At 33.1% G+C, this 21,516-nt stretch overlaps 1 protein-coding gene across 1 annotated transcript in view; it reads right to left on the minus strand.

Annotated features, from left to right (window-relative positions):
* Smp_163530 (hypothetical protein) overlaps positions 1-21,516 on the minus strand; it is a gene marked incomplete at both ends in the record, with an annotated part of 66,850 nt that overhangs the window by 6,565 nt on the left and 38,769 nt on the right. The window contains 4 exons of the mRNA XM_018790919.1: positions 1,048-1,435; positions 7,828-8,419; positions 11,123-11,994; positions 18,678-19,354. Coding sequence (XP_018645931.1) covers positions 1,048-1,435; positions 7,828-8,419; positions 11,123-11,994; positions 18,678-19,354 — 2,529 coding nt within the window. The remainder of the gene's footprint in view (positions 1-1,047; positions 1,436-7,827; positions 8,420-11,122; positions 11,995-18,677; positions 19,355-21,516) is intronic.

Here is a 21,516-nt window from a genome sequence, read left to right on the forward strand (position 1 = left end):
TAACCAATAATTATAGCAATACGAAGATGTGTGAATAAAAATAAGAAAGACAATAATATTTGACTAAGAAGTGTTTTACGTACATTAGTCAAATGAGGTCTTTCTATAGTTAAGATTACTATTGATTTATCGGCCCTGGGGCTGGCCAAGATAAGAGAAGGGCTTGACATATTTCTTTTGTACACACAGTTTCAGCTTTATAATCTGAATGGCTATTGCTTTTATCGTTTGGACGACTTTGAGTCGGACTGACTTTGGTAAAGAATTACTAATCCGATAAATTGTTGAAAAAGATTGACTTATACTCGGGCGATGATCAGCTTGCACTTAATCAGCTAGTAGTGAGATGTTTACTGTGTTGACTATATCCTCGCTCAGTCACTCAGTAAGGTGTTCACGAGCACGAAGATGTAATGTCTCAATCGTTTTTCGGTCACGATCTAGAAACACGATAACGAGCTGATATATATTCTGCAAATACCTTTCGCTATGAAGTCCTATCATTACAAAAAACTATTGAGACAATATGTTAATGAATAGTCGTCCTCTCCTCGATTTGAATTCATCAGTATACATCTAAGACTCTATACCAGGTTGAATCGAAAGCATCCAGGCTCTTCAGTAAGCATAATACTTTCAGACCACTGAAATGAAATTCAATGTTACAAGAGTTTACGAGACTGTAGAAAGGTTCTACTAAGAAGTTTGTAATAACATTGTTAAGATCTTGTATGGTCTCCAGCAGTACTTTAGATAACATCAAATCATAGTAAAAATATTCTTCGAAATACATTAATCTTTACGGATCACTTAAATCATTGTAACAATATTTGACCTGGTTACATAAAGTTTTTGGTAAATCAATCAAATATTTATTCATTAAGTTAGATAATTAAATAAACAAACAGACTTACTAGTCGATAAATTCAAAATTTCAATTGATTTAATCGCTTCAATCAGTTTTATTTATAGAATTTAAATATAACATTTCCGTTTACTCATAGAAGATTTATTTACAAAGATATAATTAAATATATGTTAACTCACTTGAATTTTGTTCAATATCTTGGAAATAATGTTTGTCTAATCCCATATCAGTTTCAAAGCAAATTGCATGATCCTCATGTGGTATACCATATTTCTTGGAATTATTATAATGATTTACAAATGTATCAGTACCATCTGATGTCTCTAAGTCTGAATGATAATTACTTTGACTATTTATTGTTTTTGAATAAATAACATTAGTGACTGGTTTATAGGTGGATTTATCATTTTTTACTTCATCCAGTTTATGTATCACTACTTTTGATGATAACGGTGATGATGATGAATGAGTAGGTCGATGATTAGTGTCGGAAATTGTTTTAACTGCTTTCTGTTTATGTGTTGTATCCGCTTCGTTTTCACCATACATTCTAGTAATTTTCTCAATCTAAAAAAATGGAGATGAGAGAGAGGGAAGGAAATACATAGAATAGCGAAAATCAGCACACAGACAAACCTTTACCCACAGTGAAGGTGTTTACCTCCAACTGAGATGATTCTTTTATACAGAATATTCATAAATGATCATATGGTAGATGAATTTAAATATTTAAAATAAATGAAATATGTATTACAGTATGAGGGTTTGTGGAGTTTGTAGTGTTTTAACAGTTGAATTCACGAGTCGATCTAAGTTAATCCATGATCTTGAAGTTCGACATTAACACCGTTGGATGCCGGATCAGTGGTCTAGTGGTTAAGCCTTTGCGCGTGAGGTTGAAGGTCCTTGGTTCGAGTCCCAGGTGTGAGGTCGTGGATGCGCATTGTTAAGGAGTTCCATACTAGAACTAAACGGTCATCCAGTAACCCCAGTTCTTCAATGGTGGTCTAGCTTAGATAACTTGGGATAGTCACTTAGTGATCTACTTTGATTAACACTAAGCTTTATCGTAAATCAAATCCTAACTCACCACGGTTTACGACTATCTTCAATTGAAGTCAGATAAGGCAGACTAGTACTCTTTGGTACGAATGCTGACAAAGTGCAACCTGTACTAAACAACTTTAGTAACACTTCAAGAATACTTTTGATGTTTTTCCTTTTCTAAGTATAGAGCCACTTAACTTCAAACTGAGTCATGTTAGTAGGAGTGAAATTCCGGATTAGAGTCCATTAAGGGTTAGGTGTTATAACTAAAGATATACTGTAGTATGTTAAGTGCATTCCCTGTTAATCTCCCTCCAGATCTTAAGTTTAAATTCTATCTCTTATACATCTCACTTCTCGATTTCATTTTTCGTTTTTAACTATATTCGCCACTTAGTTTGATTTCGAAGGTGACTAGCAGTGAAATCCAGGATGTGCGTTCCGTCTTAATTTGGATTTATAATCTGTATGTGACTGTATTTCGGTGTTGTTGATCACACTGGGCTTCAGACTCAGTGCTTGTCGCTTCAAACGCCCAAAGCGTTATCCATTGAGCTGTAAAATTCAGATAGTCACTGTCAATAGGAATGAATTTAATTTGTAAGTGTTTGTGCCTTCCTGTTGCTGATGTTAAGGACAGCAATTGATCATTCTTTTTTGTCCTGTATCCCACTGCTAGCAAATATCTAGCTTCAAGTAAAAGCTTGTGACCAAACTTCAGTATCAAGGCAATTAGCACAAGATTCATAAATTATCGAAAGAGACTGATCAATTACAGCCCACATCATCAACAATGACAAGGTACAAATACTTACAAACCATATTATTTATGGTTAGCAGAGATGGATAGTGGCTAGCAGTGGAATCCAGGACGCGCGTTTCGTCCTATTTGGGACTCGTCAGCTGGATGTACCTGCATCTCAGAGACTGACCAGTTGCAGTCCTAACAAATCGATGGGAAGATTCAAACAAACAATACTAAGTTGAATTCATATTATTTATGTTTAGCTTCGAACATTGATGTTATTATAGTCTTAACTCGTCCAACTTTCAGATCACTGCAATGATATAGTGTAACAACCTGAGATGATAATCATTAAGGTCAGATTTGTCGAATTCTTCATTTTCACTGATTGAATAATCCAACTGTTGGGCATCAATCATTATGACAAACCAATTTGTTAATAAAAATCTTCAAAAGTGAACTAGATTAATTTACACCATCAGTCCATGAAATTAGTGACTTTCTACTACACTAAAGGTCAATAAGTACGCTGAATAGCCGAAAATAAATTGAACTCATATTCAATTACAGTACAGGTGACATAAAAAGTAAAACTAGGCTGTTATGATTTATTACAGTATCAATATATAGGTTGAATAGTCGATAATTTTTTGGTCTTATATCTCTTTGAGACCATAGACATAAAAATGATCTCGCTTATTATTATTATTCAGTCGACGACCTATACAAATATGATTTCATGTGTGATATAAATTCTCATTACATAAAAGGTTATACAGTCAAATTTCTGGTAAGAATTATCCTCAAAATTAACAACGCTACTCAGCTGTCTAAACCAGAGGGGATGGAGGTCGAATGTGTAACTTACTGGCTAAAAATTGAGGAATTCAACCACTAGCTTATAATTAATCAACGCATATAAATTTTTAAATAATATAAATGCATTACTCAACTCATAGATATGAAGCAAAGAGTAAGATTCCTTTCAATATCTCATTCCAACGAGGCAAGATAAAAATCGACAATTTATCAAATGCTTTTATGTAGCTTTGCTGGTATTAATGGACATGAACCATTGTGGACATAAGTTGGACTGTGAAAATGTTGAGATTTCGAACAGACGAAAGGCAAAGAAGACCAGAGGATTTCTTGAAGCTGATTAGCAGTCAATAAACATATCGAAATCGACCCAATTCACTAACCAGTTAGAACAATCATGAGCAATTACAGGATCAGGAATCAGGTCGAAGGGGAAGATGATTGGAACAAATCTGTCAACAATGACAGGACAAACGTCAATAGCGACTAATAAAGATCAAAGTCGAAGGGATAAGCTGTCATCCACATGTGAGAAGATTCGAATGGCTTATCTTTACATATAGTTTACGCTGATGACACCGTCCAGAAAGACAGTAAAAGCTTCATGACTAAACCATCCAGCTTAGACAACGAGACTCCACCAAAAACAATTTGCCAGATTTGTTCAGAGTATTGTGCTTAAATTTGATTTCATAAAAATATTGTTCCGTTTATCTTTTATTGTCAGTGTTGTGCTGGATTTCCATTCAAACCTTTCCACACCTAGATTTAATGTGTCTTTTGGTATAAAAACGCCTCCGAAAATTTGTTTCATAAGTTGTCATACTATTGAATTAGTCTGACTGTAGTCTTGTGTACATATTCTCACTAAATATCATGTTAGCTTATGTTGTTCGCGTTGAAGACAAATAATAATCAGATAATTTGTTCATCGTCTTTTGCACTGATATCATTTGTTTTAAATGAACCTAATTTTTTGAGTTTTACTTTTTAAATTATGATTGGTCGTATTTTATAGTGTAGGTAACCTAACTATTGTATCTACTAAGTGGATGGGGCAGTTAAACTTGACTCTAGGAATACCACAGCTCTGAGGTAGAAGATTAGTCAGATCTTCTCATATTTTAGAGACTAAACGTTTTTTTACCTAACCTTTCACTTCCACTTAAGTGTTAAGTGAAAGACTTGGCATTTCTTAGACAATGACTAATACTCAAGAACTGAGTAGTAGTCATTTTTCGAAGATATTATTTACCTTACACACAAACGAATTCAGGACTTGTTGGAATATAAAACTGGTTTGTACCACCGATCGACGTTAGACACTAAACCATTGGAAACTAAGGACGAATATAAAGATTTTTCGTCCTGATTCGGAACATTTCAGGATCACAAAACTTTGAAACTGCAAGATCAGGACCAAGATAATTTGACTTTTCAACAAGCACATTAACATCTAGAATTCTTAACAGATGGTGCAAACAATTTGATCTCAATTAATTCTCAATACAGTTCATCCATTATTCCGTATCAACTATGGGTAATCACTTTACATCAACAGTGAAGACAGTCAAACAACTTTTCAAATGATTTGCTAGTTGAGATGATCTACAACGTCTTCAATGTTCAGAAAACGTATCACACCTGGAACTTTTTGCCATTTTTCCGTTCATTTAGTAGATCAGTACAGTATAATAGAGTGTTATTTTCATGTTAAACTAGAGATTTTAAAATATTTGTATTTTTCATCTGGCATGACAGGTTGGGATGAACGTGTTCGTAACAGACAGTTGCGAATAAATCCTGTCCTCCTTTTATCATCGTTATTATTTGGTAGTTGTACCACATAAAAATGAATTCTCAAAAAAGATTTCATTCAGCTGGATTGTGATAGAGGATATCTGACTTGTCTTATAATGAAATTCTATCCACGACACTACCACAAACGGAACTCAAGACCCACAGACTTCGTTACTTGTTTATTACCTTTCAGGTACTAAGGACCGAATGATACATATTTCTAACATTCCATCAATTCACAATACTGTATGGCCATCATCTACTCCCATCAGTAACAAATATCTCATTCTTATCAACGACCAACAAAATATCCCATTGAATAGCTGTAGTGACATTTTATTTCAGTAGTATGTCGGGTTTTATAAATCATGTAGATAGAGGTCGATCGAAAAATCGGTCCCTGGACTTTTTTCTTTTCTAAAATAGGCCAATCTTCTAAAACAACGGTGCAGGCTATTGTTCTGTATGATAATGATAATATCGAATTTTTTTATTGATATTTAAACGATCGAAATTCTAACCTTACACCGTTTTCATTAACTAACCAACTTAATTTTTGAGCATACGTTAGTATGATGTCCACTAATCGATGTCAACTGAAGAACGGATGGGAATTAAGAAATACTGAACAACTGTTTCATCCTCGTATGGTTCTTCTCCGTAGCGCTGAGCATTCACAAGGAGTCATGGTTGGTTAGATTAAACAATGTCAGTGGTGAAGCAATTACTTACTAATGGTATTGGTTGATCATTGCATTATATCGCAAGTTGATTGAATCTGGAAACGGGTATCACTGAATTCCGATTCAAGTTCTAAAAGTAACGCTTTCCTCCACACAACCTACAGGTTCAGGTTTTGATCCATGAAGTTTAATGAAAAATTTCAGTCACTCCAATAATGATCACAATTTCATTAAGCCAGTAGGTAAAAAACCGTGAAAATCGAGAATTTGTTAGCACAAAAGTGATAAAGATTTGGAGAGCATGATCGCTCTAAATAAATTACTAATCTTTTAGAGGTTTATGATCGATTTTCTATATCTTTCAGCAAACAATTTTGCTTTACAGAGTCATCTTCATTCAAGTAAAGAGTTTTAATTCGATTCTTTATAAGGTTATGGACTGTCCTATATTCCCAGAAAATATTTCTCGCAGTTTTTATAACGTTTTTACAAAGGCTAGTCAAATATCTAATGAAGTGAATTTCTGAGATCACGATTTAGGAACCCTGTAAATTAAAATCCAAATCCTGTCAATCATTAATATGGTACAATAGTGTTTATTATACTCATTACATCTGTAATGACATGGTTTAGTTGCTAAAATTATTTTGAATGGAGAAGAAACAAATTCAGATTCATTTGAATATATTTTTGAGAGAATCTGTGCTAGATTAAGTAGGCTCAACTTTTGAGTTTCCTTTGGTATCGTATATCCTTTTGTTGTATGAATGAACAGTAGACGGCGGCCTACTTGAACATCTGGGCTACCTTTTCTTGCTGTCTAAATATTTCAACAAGTCATCAAATTTTGTTTGCTTTAATACATTATTATGGCTATGAATCGCATAACCTATTCAGGTGCGTTTCTGAAAAGTGTACAAATTTTCGTTGTACAAGTTGCAAAGGCCAGATTAGAGATACCGTGGTTGCTGGCAATATGCAGCGAAAAGAATGTACATTATTTAGATGTCGAATGACCGAACTGTTAACTTCTAACTAACGATCACTCAATATTTGTCGTGAGGATCGAACAAAAAATAAGAAACGGAAACTTGTTGAAATATATTGTGCTGAGAATTCTATATTGTACCAAAACTATAATATCGAATAAAGCAAATGATAATAATGTAAATAATAGACCTTTTTCCACTAAGCTTATTTATTCTAATTACTGTTGTGGCGTGTGCTACTTATATGGACAGATACAAGTAGTATGTATCAAGAACTGGAAGTAGGATTATTACCGACAGAAGAGAAAAATGAGGAATAAAGAGGCAAGAAGAAAAGCAATCGAAGTAGTAGTAGGAATAAAAGAACGATAGAGTTTGTAAGAACAACTCAAGGAAGATGCTCAAATGATGTATTCAATTTATTGTTTTCATATTCTGTAAACTCAGTGTGTAATTTCGCATAATACAATAAGTTGGTTTATCATACCATAGTCATCGTCCGTTAAACGATACACGGATAATTTACCACAAAGATCTTAATAACGTGTCTGCTAGCATTACTTTTTTAAATTTCTAGCAAAACAGCTGATGGTTACTTTCTTGATTTTGATTGGATCATTTTCACCGCAAATGTTGGCTGATATTCCAAACTAGAATAAAATAATTGTCAATTTTTTATGGTTATCCATAATTTTAAAAGTGATAGCAATGTTTAATAAAATGCAACTACATTTTACATAAATTTCCATGAAATTCTCGATCAGAAATATATCAAAAGATTTTAACATCCGAAGTCTAATCATCAAACAATTGCTTGAACATTAAATGAACAAACATATGACAATAATAATTATGGTAGTATTTTTTCTCACTAACCTTATCTGTAGGCAATATGTTATTGCGTAACCACGTTGAACTTTCCCCTAGAAATAATAATCCATGCCTACGATTATAACTGTCATTATTACCATGATTGTCTAAACTGTTGTTGGTGTTATTATTATTCTCATTCCAATTTCCATTAAACAATAATAAATCTTCATGTGGTTGTGTTCGTTTAGATGTTGACGATGATTGCTTTTTCAGTGAATATGCACGTCTTAATTTTGGTTTATTGATTGTATGCATAGGTTTGGATGTATTGTTATTACTCTTATGTTTACATGCATCATTTATTGTTGACGTTGTGGTTATTGTTTCTGAAATATGATTATCTTGATATGATGTGTCTTTTTTCAGAAACTGATCATGATTTATCAACTTCGCACAACATGCTCCTGATACTGTAGTTGTTGTCGATGTTGTTGTTGAACATTTCAGTGAAATTAAAGAGAAATTATTATTTAAAGAATCAACTGGTGGATTCGATGAAAAATTATATTCATCTATAGGATAAGCTGTAGCTTTCATAACAAATACATGTCCAACTGTTTGAGGTGCTGCTAAATCATTCAAATCTAATGAATATCTAAAGGTTACCAAAAATATATATATTTAATAAATGTTTAGTTAAATATGTAAATGATAAATATGATTGAGTAATTAACAACTGATAAGTTTAGAATTATCATGTCTATACAGTACATGTTAATATATATATACCCATAGGATTTCTATTATTCACATGTGGTATTGTATAGGTATGAGTGTGTAACTTGTTGTTTAGTTTACAAGTGTTATCCAGGTATTTTATGCATTTCCATCAAAAATATGTTATTAAATTAAAATATTATAATGCATAAATGACAGTTTGAAATAGGTTGAACTAAGTTACTAAGATAATATTAATGTATATACTACTACTACTACTTATACTACTACTACTACTACTAATAATAATAATAATAATAGTAATGATATTAATAATAACAAATCGAAAACATTGGTATTTTTTATTTTTAAAGTTAGAATTAAATTGATTTTTTGTTTAGAATTAATATTTACACAGTGATTTAGCGTTAGTTTGAGATTTTTCTCAGTAGTTCATATCATAGATTAGTCGATAAAAGTTAGTTTAGAAGATATTCATGTTCCTTTCTCTATCTATTTGTCTAGATGAGCGTGACATTGATATCAGGGGCATTTGGTTGAAATTCAATAGTTACTTTAGTCTAACCTGTTCAATATTTTCTGATTTCTAAATAATTGTTTTGTAGTGATGCCAATCCTTAACGAAAATTGTTTTCATGGTAAATTTAATGTAAAAACTGTACAAGTAAATATTATCATGGATAAACAATAGTTTTATTGTAAGCAAAGATGGATAGTGGCTAGCAGTGTAATCCAAGAAGCACGTTTTGTCTTATTTGGGACTCGTCCGCTGGATGTATCTGCATCTCAGAGTTGATGTTCACTCTCGCACTCGAACCCAGTACCTTTTGCTTCAAACGCCATTGCGTTATCCACTCAGCTACTGAGTCCTGATAGCCACTTTCTTGTGCAATGGGGTGAAGTTGAAATTTACTTAGTATTATTTGTTTGGATCTTCCCATTGATGTTTTTAGGACTGCAACTGGTCAGTCTCTAATTGGCATATGTGCATACTGTGCGTATTGCTCAGAGTGAACATCAACTCTGAGATGCAGGCTCATCCAGCTGACGAGTCCCAAATAGGGAGAAACGCGCGTCCTGGATTCCACTGCTAGCCACTATCCATCTTTTCTTACAATGCTTGTGAATTAAGGCAATATCGAGGCAATACGCACGGTATGCACATATGCTAATAAGAGACTGACCAGTTTCAGTCCCCAGCATCAATGGGAAGGTTCAGACAAACAATACTAAGTGAATTCAATAGTTTTATTGGTTTGCAACTATTAGATTATGCTCATAACAACCTTAACTCAACTTATTAACCGATTTTTTATACCTGCTACACCTAGTCTCATATAAAAATATCATAACGAAAATTAGGTATGATATAATAAGTTTAACAATGAAACATGACACTCATGAGTTTTGAAAAAATATCTATCGTCGCACCAGAATTCCCATCTGATCAACCGTATTTTGAAAGATAAACTTGTAATAAAACTTTAAAAAGTTGAATAATAATTTCTTCTATTCCGTACTAAGTTTTGTATCTCTATATTTATTTTAATCACACAGATATCTAATAAGTAAAACATTATGGTTCCAACCGGGTTTGAATCCCGTTTCATCTACTTTTATCCTCCCAGTCATGTAGTACAACTGCCTTTTATATAAATAGTTTGACACAAATTAGAATATATAAACATGTCAGTCAGTCAGTCAGCTACAACGTGGGACCAGGCACATATATGCATCGGTCCAAGTTGCCATATCTCATTAGCATAACAAGATGAACACCGGATTCATAGAAAGAGTTAATTTAGTGACTGGTTAACATACCAAGTTAGAAAAAACTAATCGTTTCTAGATATTCATCACTCAAATTTGAGTACCTGTTGATAGTAGGCACTCTGAATCCTGATCATAATAAAATACAAAATCGTAATTTCTTAATGGCAAGTGGTTTATTATTATTCCATTTGTTAATAGAATCTAACGGTTGATATTTTTTGACTTTACTGAAGTCCCGACTTATCATAAATATTCGTCAATATGATCAATAAATACTTATTGGTACTTCAACGAAAATCTAGCTGAATAAGTATTAAAAACTGACAGTCCAAATATCACTCGAGTGAAAAGCTATTAATCAACGTAAGGATGCAGGTTTCATTCTCTTTAACACTCATCAAGTGAATGTTCCCGAATTCGCGCTGATTTTGACAATGAGACTTAAACCCACTACCTATCTCTAAACAATAATAACACGGGGCTACGTTGTCTCGATAGTTAGTAACATATTCCATGAGGATGAAAAGTGACCGATCCCTTCAGTAATTACCATGTAAAAATAATCAACTTGTAGATGTAATACTCACTAAAGTATGCTGGATGGAGCTGATTAGTCAAATGTATTCTGGACAATTCTTTACTTTCATAGTATTCATGGCATGCTTCTTAACAAATAATAACATTCTATAAACTTCAAAACTATTTAAAATTCCGTTGTTCAGTTCAACATTACTTCATCGGATATCATCTTATAAACTGTTAGTCTACAAAAATAAATAACTTCCCAGAAACTATGACAAAAACGAATAATACATGTTGAACTAAACGAGCGAAAGATACAACTAACCTTGTGTTTTTATAGCCTCCTATTTCTTGATCAATTAATGCATCATAATCCGATAACGTTTTATCGATATTAACAGTTTCTTTCCCATTAAACTGTGAATTATCATCTCTATTATTATTACTGTCATAATAATTAAAACTAGTGTCAACTCTTAACTCATTATTCAAGAATCCACTGGAATAAATCGGATTAGTTGCAGTGTCTTGGTAATTCACAGTATCATTATGATGATTATTATCTACAATACGTGTAAAGTAATTCGGAAGTTTTGAGTCGTCACATATACTACCAACACATTTCTTAGTAGTATGACTAGTATCACTTGTATGTACAATAGGATTAGACTTCATAGTATTAGTGGTTGAATTCGCTACACTATCATGTACCAAATTCATGTATACGGGTTGTATGGTTGTTTGGTGAGTTTTAAATACAGATTGTTTATCATATGCGTCTGATGTCGAATGGGATTTATCTAATGGTAATGAGATTTGATGTTTTAATTGACGCTTTTTATCTTGTGAGTTGACAATTTCAAGTGGAAAGTTTAAATCATGATACTCAGTGTTAGCCTTATTACGTGTACTCGTTTTTGTTGGTTCACAAGATGTGCTGTTCGAATGAAAAGTTGAAGTGAATAATTTTCCCTGTTGCGATTGATTATTAGTGTCGGTATTTGTAGCAGTAGTAGTGGTGGTAATGATGACGGAAGTATTAACACCGGTGAGTGTATTGTTTATATTCATAGGATGTTTTGTATTTTGGTTCGGATCCCATGAACGCCATGCCTGTGTCTCAACAGTTTGAACTGGATTTGAAGATTTAGCTTGCAGAAGAGCGTCCCAAAATTCGTTTTCATCTCCTTCATATACCTGAAAGTTGTATGCATATACGTGTTAAAGAGGTAGGTTTCATAAGGTCAATCAATATATAGATCAATAGAAAAGTACAGCGATATAAAAAGTTACGTAGGATTGTATGAAAATAATCAATTAAACTGTATAGCTGATGCTTACTAAAGTTTTCTATATTACGTATGGTTTAATTTCAAAGCTTTCTTTGTCACGCTGGACGCTGTTACCAGCTTATATTTCGTACAGAAGTTAGCTCTTTAATTATTCTACAAGCACTAAGTCAGTTTGTTCTAACGAATTTGTTTCAAGTTGGTTGCCCTAGCAGGTTTTACTATCCTTTTATGTCAATGTACTCCCTCTGGTCGCTTAGTTCATTTAACCTTTGACCATTTGACTAGTTGACATTTTCTACATGGGTTGGATCTGTATGGACTTGTCGGTTGATTTCAGCCAACGTGGTTACGAGGAAGGTTACACGAAGTTAGTATAACCTGTAAAGACAGCCATTCGGAAGCAAGACTGTCGAGAAGGACTGACTTACTATTTGTCCAGTAGTCAAGAGTGCTTAATTTTATTTAAAGTTGTGCTTCATTATGTTGTCCAGTATGTAAATGAAGGCTTCACAGTTAAACCAACTGAGAGAACGTGACACTACCGGAAACATTTTACCTGACCTGAAGTTGCCTCAATCATTTAAAAACCATGAATTTTATCGCTAATGTTAGCCATTACATCGATGAAAACCGTTATGTTAACATCCTGTAAACGAAGCATATTTTCTGTTATCCTGACTATTACCAGTTGGAGGTTGATCAACTATATTAAAAGTAGAGAAATTTCTAATCCTTAACTGATTGAAAAATAAACCAACTGTTAGTAATTAATCAGTCCCTAAAACCCGTTTGGATTCTCTAATGTTTTGTCTTTTATGTAGTTATTTACAACTGTAAGTTAATGTTTATTCCCTACACAATTTGCAACTCTAAGTGTCTTTCATTTTCTCATGAAAAACGATACTTTGATATTGTTGGTTGATTGAGTTATTCATGGCTACCATCCCCTTCTGTTTCCATCAATCTTCTTTGATATCACAGGTAAATTTTATACTTGAAATCATTTTTTCGGATTTGTTGAGGGCCAATGAAGAGGATGGGAAGTCCTTTAGGTTCAAATGAGTGAAAAATGTTTCATTCATATTGTTAAGCTGTACCACAGATACAAGTCAGTCAGTCAAAAGAAATGCAACATCTAACAATATATGTGCATTGGCATAAGCACTCACACAACGTCAGTACAGTGAGATGAACACCAATGTGGTACTAGCGTCAGTGACAATAAAAAGGCGTCATATAATTTCGAAACACAGAATCTAATAGAAGGCGAATAGTATACGAATCTGCTACATGTTGCACAGCATCTCCAACCACTATTCACAATAATCATATGAACTCATACGAAGTACTCTTTATCTACCAACTATGAATATGTTCAAGTCACTAAATGGAAAGTTGTAGAACAAAACCTGTGTAGCAAATATCAGTAAATTAATATTCATATTGTATGTAGTAAACCTTTCCTGTAAATTCATCACTTTTTCAAACTGTCATTCTGACAGATTCGAGGTAATAAGATCAAATTTAGTCAATTATTTTATAATTATGATACACTACATTTTTTAATGAATTTAGGTAGCTAGTAGCAGCCTATTTCACTTTTCGGAAAATAAATTCTAACCCTTAATAATAATCATGCATAAATAGCCGGCTACTTGAACTTGGTAGGTCAATGAATAACAAGCTGTGAGTTCGGAGTAAGGGGTACTAGGTTTGAGTCCCCACGTTAACATAAACGCTAGGATTCAGATACGTTCATCTGAAGATTCCTAATCAAGACGAACTGAGTGTTCTGAATCCTACTGCTGCCCACAATCCACCTTCTCTATATTGAACTACATTCATTCATGTAAAATTATGATCCATGGAACTTAAATATTTAACCGAGAATTAACTGTAATATTGTTTAACTGTTGGAATTGAGGAAAAGAGAAGCAATTGACTGATTGCTCATTGTAACAAATGTTTATTTATTTCTACTACTTAATCAACTTTATTAAAAACTAATTCTATAAAGTTAATATGATTGAAAAAAGAAAAGGTGGTTTACAGAAATGTGTGCAATGGTTTTTAACCAGTTAGTGGATATTCTATTATTGACTGTAATGAAATATTATTTTACTTTTGCATGCTTATTTACGTACATCCTGATGCAATTTCTAAGTAATTAAACACTAGTATGGAAATATATGGGAGAGAGATCGCGAATGTGTTGTAGATGAACAAATTGATCGAGACCCTATTTAGCAGATGAAATAGACTATTTTAAGTACAAGTATTTTAGTACAACAAACACTATGGATTTATACACAAAAATTCCAAACACTATTTATCGGAAAAAACTTTCCTCCACAAACAGTCACAATAATATAAATGTTTAACATTGAAACTCATTCAAACTATTTTTTCTAAATTGGATATGTTGGAAAATCTTCTTAGTATCTTTCTGTGGTTTTCTTGACTGAAACTATAAATTTTTGTCCATTGTGACGTCAGAAAAATGATCACAACAGATAGATGTTAAAACAGAAGAAAGAAAACTAGGAGTAACCGTCTAATCCAAAACATCATATTTCTGTGATTTATATCTAACGTCTGACGACCAACCTCATTACCCAAGTATTCAAAATAAATTAGTAAGTATGAGATTCAAATTAGTATATTAGTTGTTGGGTGGTTGGAAGTGGTAAATATGAAATTCTAAAATTGGGTGTCGTGCCAGCTGTTACTCATCATTAAAATATACTTTCAGATTTTGTGTAGTTCATGTTACTTGCGCGATCCAAACTCTCGTTACCTTGATTCATGGTTCATGACGCTATCACTGATTTCCCCTCTAAGACTCAGATGTTTGGATTGATCAATCACTCAGTGGTAATTAATATCATGTCTGTCACGAAATGTCCTACAACAATACATTCAGTGCAGTAAGTAGTTTATTATACCCATGCACCAGTGTTTGTCTGACAGCTATTACAAGAGAGTTAACAATACCTCTGACTTGCTTCACCAGACCGAAAATAGAAGTCAAATATTCAAGTCAGTTTCTCTTCAATCTGTATAAACATATTAACATATGTGATGTTTAACTATATTTAAGGTTTTAGGCGTAAAGATGCTACTAGGTTGATTAAACTTTAGAAATTAAATCAATGAAGCTCACTGATTACCCAATGAAGCTTTGCCTGATCATCTAACTAATGTCCTGTAATAAGACTGGATAAACTTGATTGGCTCTATTGGTTAACTGTCAATTTCATATGATTAGTGATATTTGAATTAGTGGCACACTGGGTTTTTATTCAACTTTCAATAATTTTGATAAGTGGCTTACGTGAAACATTTTGCTTGGAATATGATAGTGTGATCGTTGAATAAAGAAGAAATTTAAGTAAAACTGACAGGTTGACAGTTTACATTCAAAAAAGATGGTACAAATTATTATGGTAAATTTATACGTCATTTTATTAATAGAATTGTACTATTATAACACTATTTGGTAACAGTACATACTGAAGATAGGATTCGTAAGACCCTGTGCAGGTTCACATTATTATTTGAAAGCGTTTGAATTATCCCTTTGTTTATATACTTGGTTGAATTCGGGGGTCAGTCTTCGTTGAAATACATGTATTCTAAACAAAAAGTCTCAACACAGACAATTTTGAAGAGTTTTATGTAGAATGCATACTGTAACAGTCAATACAGTGGTGTATTTACCCTCGGTTGATTAGTCCCAAATAGGACTAAACACGCTTTTTAAGTTTCACCGCTAACCAGAATCCTTCTTTACACATTCATTCACAGAATCTTAAGAGGTAAGATAATATAATTCCTGGTAATCATATGTTTAATAAGAGGAATTGCAAAAAATGAAATAATACCAATAATCGTCATGAGAAAAAGCCATTACTTATTCTAAATATTATCATTTCTACGTTATTAACAAGAAAAATGTGGAAACTCTACAATAAATATATTATTTTTTTAGTTATAATTAGAAACGGTAATATTTTTAGTCCAGTCGAGGATTATATATTCAGACAGAGTACTCATTTGTGTACGTGTGTGTGTGTAGACAACGTCTATAAGCGTAAACAAAACTTTTTAAGTGAAACATACCATCACACTTTTAGTTCACTTCAGGGATATACTTACACACAAACACAGGTCCATCGTTAGATTATCGAAACGGTTAGTTACAATCACTGATGTATCTGCGTACTTTACCAATCAAGTCAAGATTTCGACAGTTCATATCAGGAAGGCAGGCGGAGTTCACGTGATCTAAGCGTGAGATACAAAATGATCCCGCACCAATTGTTTCATTTTGATTGTTGTTTATTAACGCAGTTTCTTAAAAACTTCAACTAAGTATTTCATCAAAGTGAACACTGCTTTCTACCTTATGGATCGAGAAACGTTTTAGGCACCAAGACTGAATAATTTTGTTAATATGATTTCTGACTACAACAGCAGCACAAACTGATATCTCAATTTGAAGGATGATTCTTTAAAAGATTAACCTGAAACTTTCTGTCTAAATATAAAGACTAGGATGGTGACCAGCAGCGGAGTCTAGGATGAACGTTTCATCCCATTTGGGATTCGTCAGCTGAGTGTACCTGTTCCCCATAGTTGACATTTATTCTGGGGTTCGAACCTAGTACCGTGCACTTCAAACTCTGTCGCATTATCCACCTGGTTACTGAAACCAGGTACTCACTGGCTTATGCAATGGGGTGGGGTTTTATTCATTTGTATTGGTTATTTAAATCTTCCCAATGAGGTTTAATACAGTGACCAAACGATACTGATCAGTTACAATCCTGAACATCAATGTGAGGATTTAAACAACCAATACAAATAAATTTTTCCTAAGTGTTTAGGGTCTGCTGTCTAATTAATAACAGACTTATATATTGAACTGTCGATCACATTAAGTTCATTAAATATGATTTTATAATAGTGGAATACTATGAAGATTGTTCACTCTGGAGTTGATCTTCTCAATACAAACTAAGGTCAGTTAAGAAGAAACCTGATGGATACTTGGTAAGCGATAGACAGTTATATACATCCTAGTTCATCACGCCTAAGAAATAGACACACCTACAGGGATCTAACCAAAGATCTCTATATTACTTGACGAACACTATACCGTTAGACTACTGAGTTAGTTCATATTTTCAATATCAATAAACTTGTGATATTGGGCAACAGTCATTCAAAAATATCGGTAATATTGGTCTCACTACCGAAATATGTGAACTGCCTTAATTCATAACTTTCTACGGGAATTTCAGTAAACTAGTGTTCGCTTTCAAACTTCAAGGTCTTAATTCCGAGCTCGTATGGTGTAGTGATTTCACACCATCTAATAATCTTAAACTAAAATAAAATATCTATTTAGTTACATCCTTCGACCGGGAAACCCAGGACAGAGTTCGATGGGGAATTCTGGTGGGCAACCTATGTTCCTCAAAAAGGGGTTACAGGCTTAAGTAAGTGAGTAGGTATGACTTAAAATTATAATTGCACCATTATCACTTACATTAATGTTATAGCGTATAACTGTTTGATGAAAATTTAAAGTTTCAATAACAAAAGCTAGTCTATAAAAAAGATGTATTACTTTACTTAATAAAACATAATTACAATTCCACTGCTAGCCACTATCCATCTTTGTTTACAATGCTTGTGAATTAAGGCTATATTGAGGCAATACGCACAGTATGCACATATGCCAATTAGAGACTGGCAAGCTGCAGTCCTAACACATCGATAGGAAGATTCCAACAAACAATACTAAATAATTACAATTAGTTTTTGAAATTTTATAATCACTTATAATATGATGCTTTGTAATGCTAAATGTTTACTGTCACGTAGGAAAGAAAAAATGAAGTTAAGAACATTCACATTTCGTCGTAACCATCTGGTTTGTTTTAAAATTAAAAAGTGAATGTAACATAGAACCTGCCACATGTATGCATCGGTTCGAATTGCCACACCCCATTGAACCTGAGAGATGAAATTATCGAGAAAAATCCCAGGGTATTACAAGTAGTATTAGTATCATTAGCAGTATAAAAAAATTAGATATAACCTAACAGTTTAAGGTATGACAAAGAGTTGGTGAATATCCACTAATTATGAGTAATTCTGACCCATGTCACCTAAATTCTCAAACTACTGGTTATGATAAGCACACGGAATCCAGCTAGGTAGTCTGCACTTACCTACATGACTCAATTTAAGTCAGTAACTCCATGGATTGATGTAACATTTCGGACTGATTGCTCTTAACTCTTTTCCAGCCTACTCCTAAACTAGATAATACCACCCGTTGAGGTAGACAGTGGTTCGGTATACGTTACACCTATCCAATCCCCCTCAGTTGAAGATTTACTATGTAGTTAACCTGCTAGTCATCTTTAATTAATATCCTCTGCCTAATTCCACCACTTCTCACTCTGTGGTTCTGACATGCGTGAATAATGCTCCGAAGAAACCTACGATTGAATACTGTAATCTATGTACATACTCCCTTGTTATATATATTCTTCATAAAAGACCATGACTTACCCCATTTTGATGACGTCGATTTTGGTTTAATCGAACAGAAGAACATTCAATCGATTCATTAATTTTATTAGTTTTATTTAAAGGTGATATTTTTTGAATAGTTGTAGTAATTATGGGAACACTTGAAGAAGACGATGATAACGATGGTGATAGAATATTTGTAATCTGTTGGCAAGAATGTTTTTCTAACGGTAATCGATCTACTTTGCCATTATTATCAATCGTTTTATGTAAACAATTATTTCTAAAATCTAATCTTTGTTTCATTGTTTTAAATAAAGTATCTGCATGTTTAGTTTTATTATTATTGTTATTGTTATTATTATTGATATTTATGGGTTTCTCAATCTCTTTATGTTTTAATTTTGTTTCATAATGATGTTGTATTGAACGATCATTTACTGAACTTGCTCTTGGGCGTATTCGTGGTGTTGTTGTCGATGTTGTCAGTTTATGATCTTTCTTATTACCAATGACATTCATTTGTCTCCAACGTGGATATTCTCGTGTCTGTTGTTGTGATATCTGATTAACTGACATATTACTATCTTGTTGATTTCTTAATATTGATGATTTCATTGAACTTTCTGAAGTAAACAATTTTGAATTAGGAAAGAGTGGACTTTTCAAAGATGGTTTAGAGTCAACATTCCAATTATTGTTTGATTTCCAAAATTCTGTTGAATATTGAATTATAAAAATTGTAGTTTATTATTTTATTCACTTTTATAGAAGAATAAGTAATTTTCTATTAATGCATTTGTAAACAATTTCAGTAAACCGAATAATATAATGCATACACATAAATTAGCATTTTCATTCTGGAGAAAGAGATGAAGTTATTTCAAGTTAGCCGCGAAAATGAACTTAACCCAATCAATATCTGACATTATAACCAGCCCATTACCTTACATATGACCTTTCGAAGGTTAACTGTCTATATGTTACATAAAGGGAAAATATAACCGCGGTGTTTTAAAACACACACCTGTTTTGTAGGTGTGTATGTGTGTATGATAAAACTGTGATTCACTAGTGCATTTCAAACCAATTTCTTTTTGTGTATCCATGACTCATTTATGCATACAGCTTTAGGTATGTATCGTCCTTCCTCCCCCTTGTCTAGTGAACTGTCAAACAATAAAAGAAGAGCCAATCCATTACAGAAGAATTGATTTTTTTTATTAGAGGGAAATCAACCTTTTTCGAGCAAAGCAATTAAATGCGATTACAAAGTTCTATGAAAATATACTTGTTTATTTACCCTAGTGTGTGTAATGATGATTATCGGATCATATTTTGAGGTGAATGTCTGAACCTTACTTGTACACCAACAATCGACAAATAGTTAAGGACACACAAACACATGTGTATATTTCAATAAGTTAACATGTCTTAATAAACTAATTAATAATCCAATCAAAATTTTCGATTTAATAAAGGGAAATATACAATTAAACCCCTCTTGGACCCCTCCTGGGGTTACTGCCGTTCGTAAACCTGAATAGAGAAGATGGATTAATGATTTGTTTAATAAATCCTCACGAATATGACGGGGCAACAACTGCAATGGAAAGCCTAAAACATAGTGACTTGGTTATACCTAATCAGCGACCCATACTCTATGAAAGATACCAAGGCTAAATAACACATGGTATATAATAAGTACTATTATTATTATTATTATTTATCGCTAGTTAAAACTTTCGGTCAAACAATACGTTTTTTGTAGAGTTTTACATTTAAGTGATTTTAAAGATAACTGATTTTAAAGATAACTAAGATATGTTTTTGAAAAATGACTTGCTCTTAAAAATTGTTTAGTATTTTGAGGGTAGCAATTCCTCAAGTTTCAGCTACTTACGATATAACTATCTTGACGTTTGTATTAAAGATTCTGACTCTGAGGTTGTCTGACAGTTGTTGTGAGTCCCACGTTTTTTAATTGTAGGAATGCTGCCCTTACTTTGCCAATCCGTGCCTTTCCATCCTCATCAGATCTTCCTTATGTATCAATGTTACTGCTCAAGTATGTGAAGGTTTCCACATCTCTCAGAGCTTCTCCATCAAATGTGACTAGGTTGGTGCTCGTTGTATTGCATTTTAGAATCCTGCTTTTAATCTTGTGTATGTTGGGGTCTACTGCTGTAGAGGCTGCTGCTACACTAGTTGTCTTCACCTATATTTGTTGGTGCGTATGGGATAAAAGAGTTAGATCATATGCGAAGTCCAAATCTTCTAGTTGCATCCAAGCTTTCCACTGTATTCCGCGCATCTCCTGAGAATGTGGAGATCATTTCTACACATTATATTTTATTTACAAGATTTCAATAACTCATCACACCAAATTCAAATTTTGTCATCTGATTAAGTTATTTCAAAGTCATTTATGACTATCCATTTGCAACTTCTTTACATGGAAATCTTTTAATAGCACTGAAAATATTTTTTTAACTTTCTATTCCTTTTTTGAATATTATCTTAAAATTATGATAGACTACAATAGTTAAAAACTTAAACAAGATAATAAATTATATAAGAACTTTCGTCTAAATTACAGCGAATAGTTTCTTTGAAAAAGCTTGGACTAGATTGCCAGGAGAAACGTTGGATTTACTTCGAATTCATTTGGTGAGATTTTGCCTATATATTCTTCGATAGCATTCGATCAGCACTAAGAAGGACTTGACATGCATGACATTGATCACCACCCAGTGATCAATCAATTATGATTACATCTCAGTCCTACAGGAGGTCGGTCGCGGCCCGAATAGCTCAGTGGTAACGTCTCTGACTGTGAAGCTGAGCAACATGGGATCGAATCCGTCAGGGAGCACCA

The sequence above is a fragment of the Schistosoma mansoni genome (assembly GCF_000237925.1).
Source record: "Schistosoma mansoni, WGS project CABG00000000 data, supercontig 0013, strain Puerto Rico, whole genome shotgun sequence".
Lineage (NCBI taxonomy): Eukaryota > Metazoa > Platyhelminthes > Trematoda > Strigeidida > Schistosomatidae > Schistosoma > Schistosoma mansoni.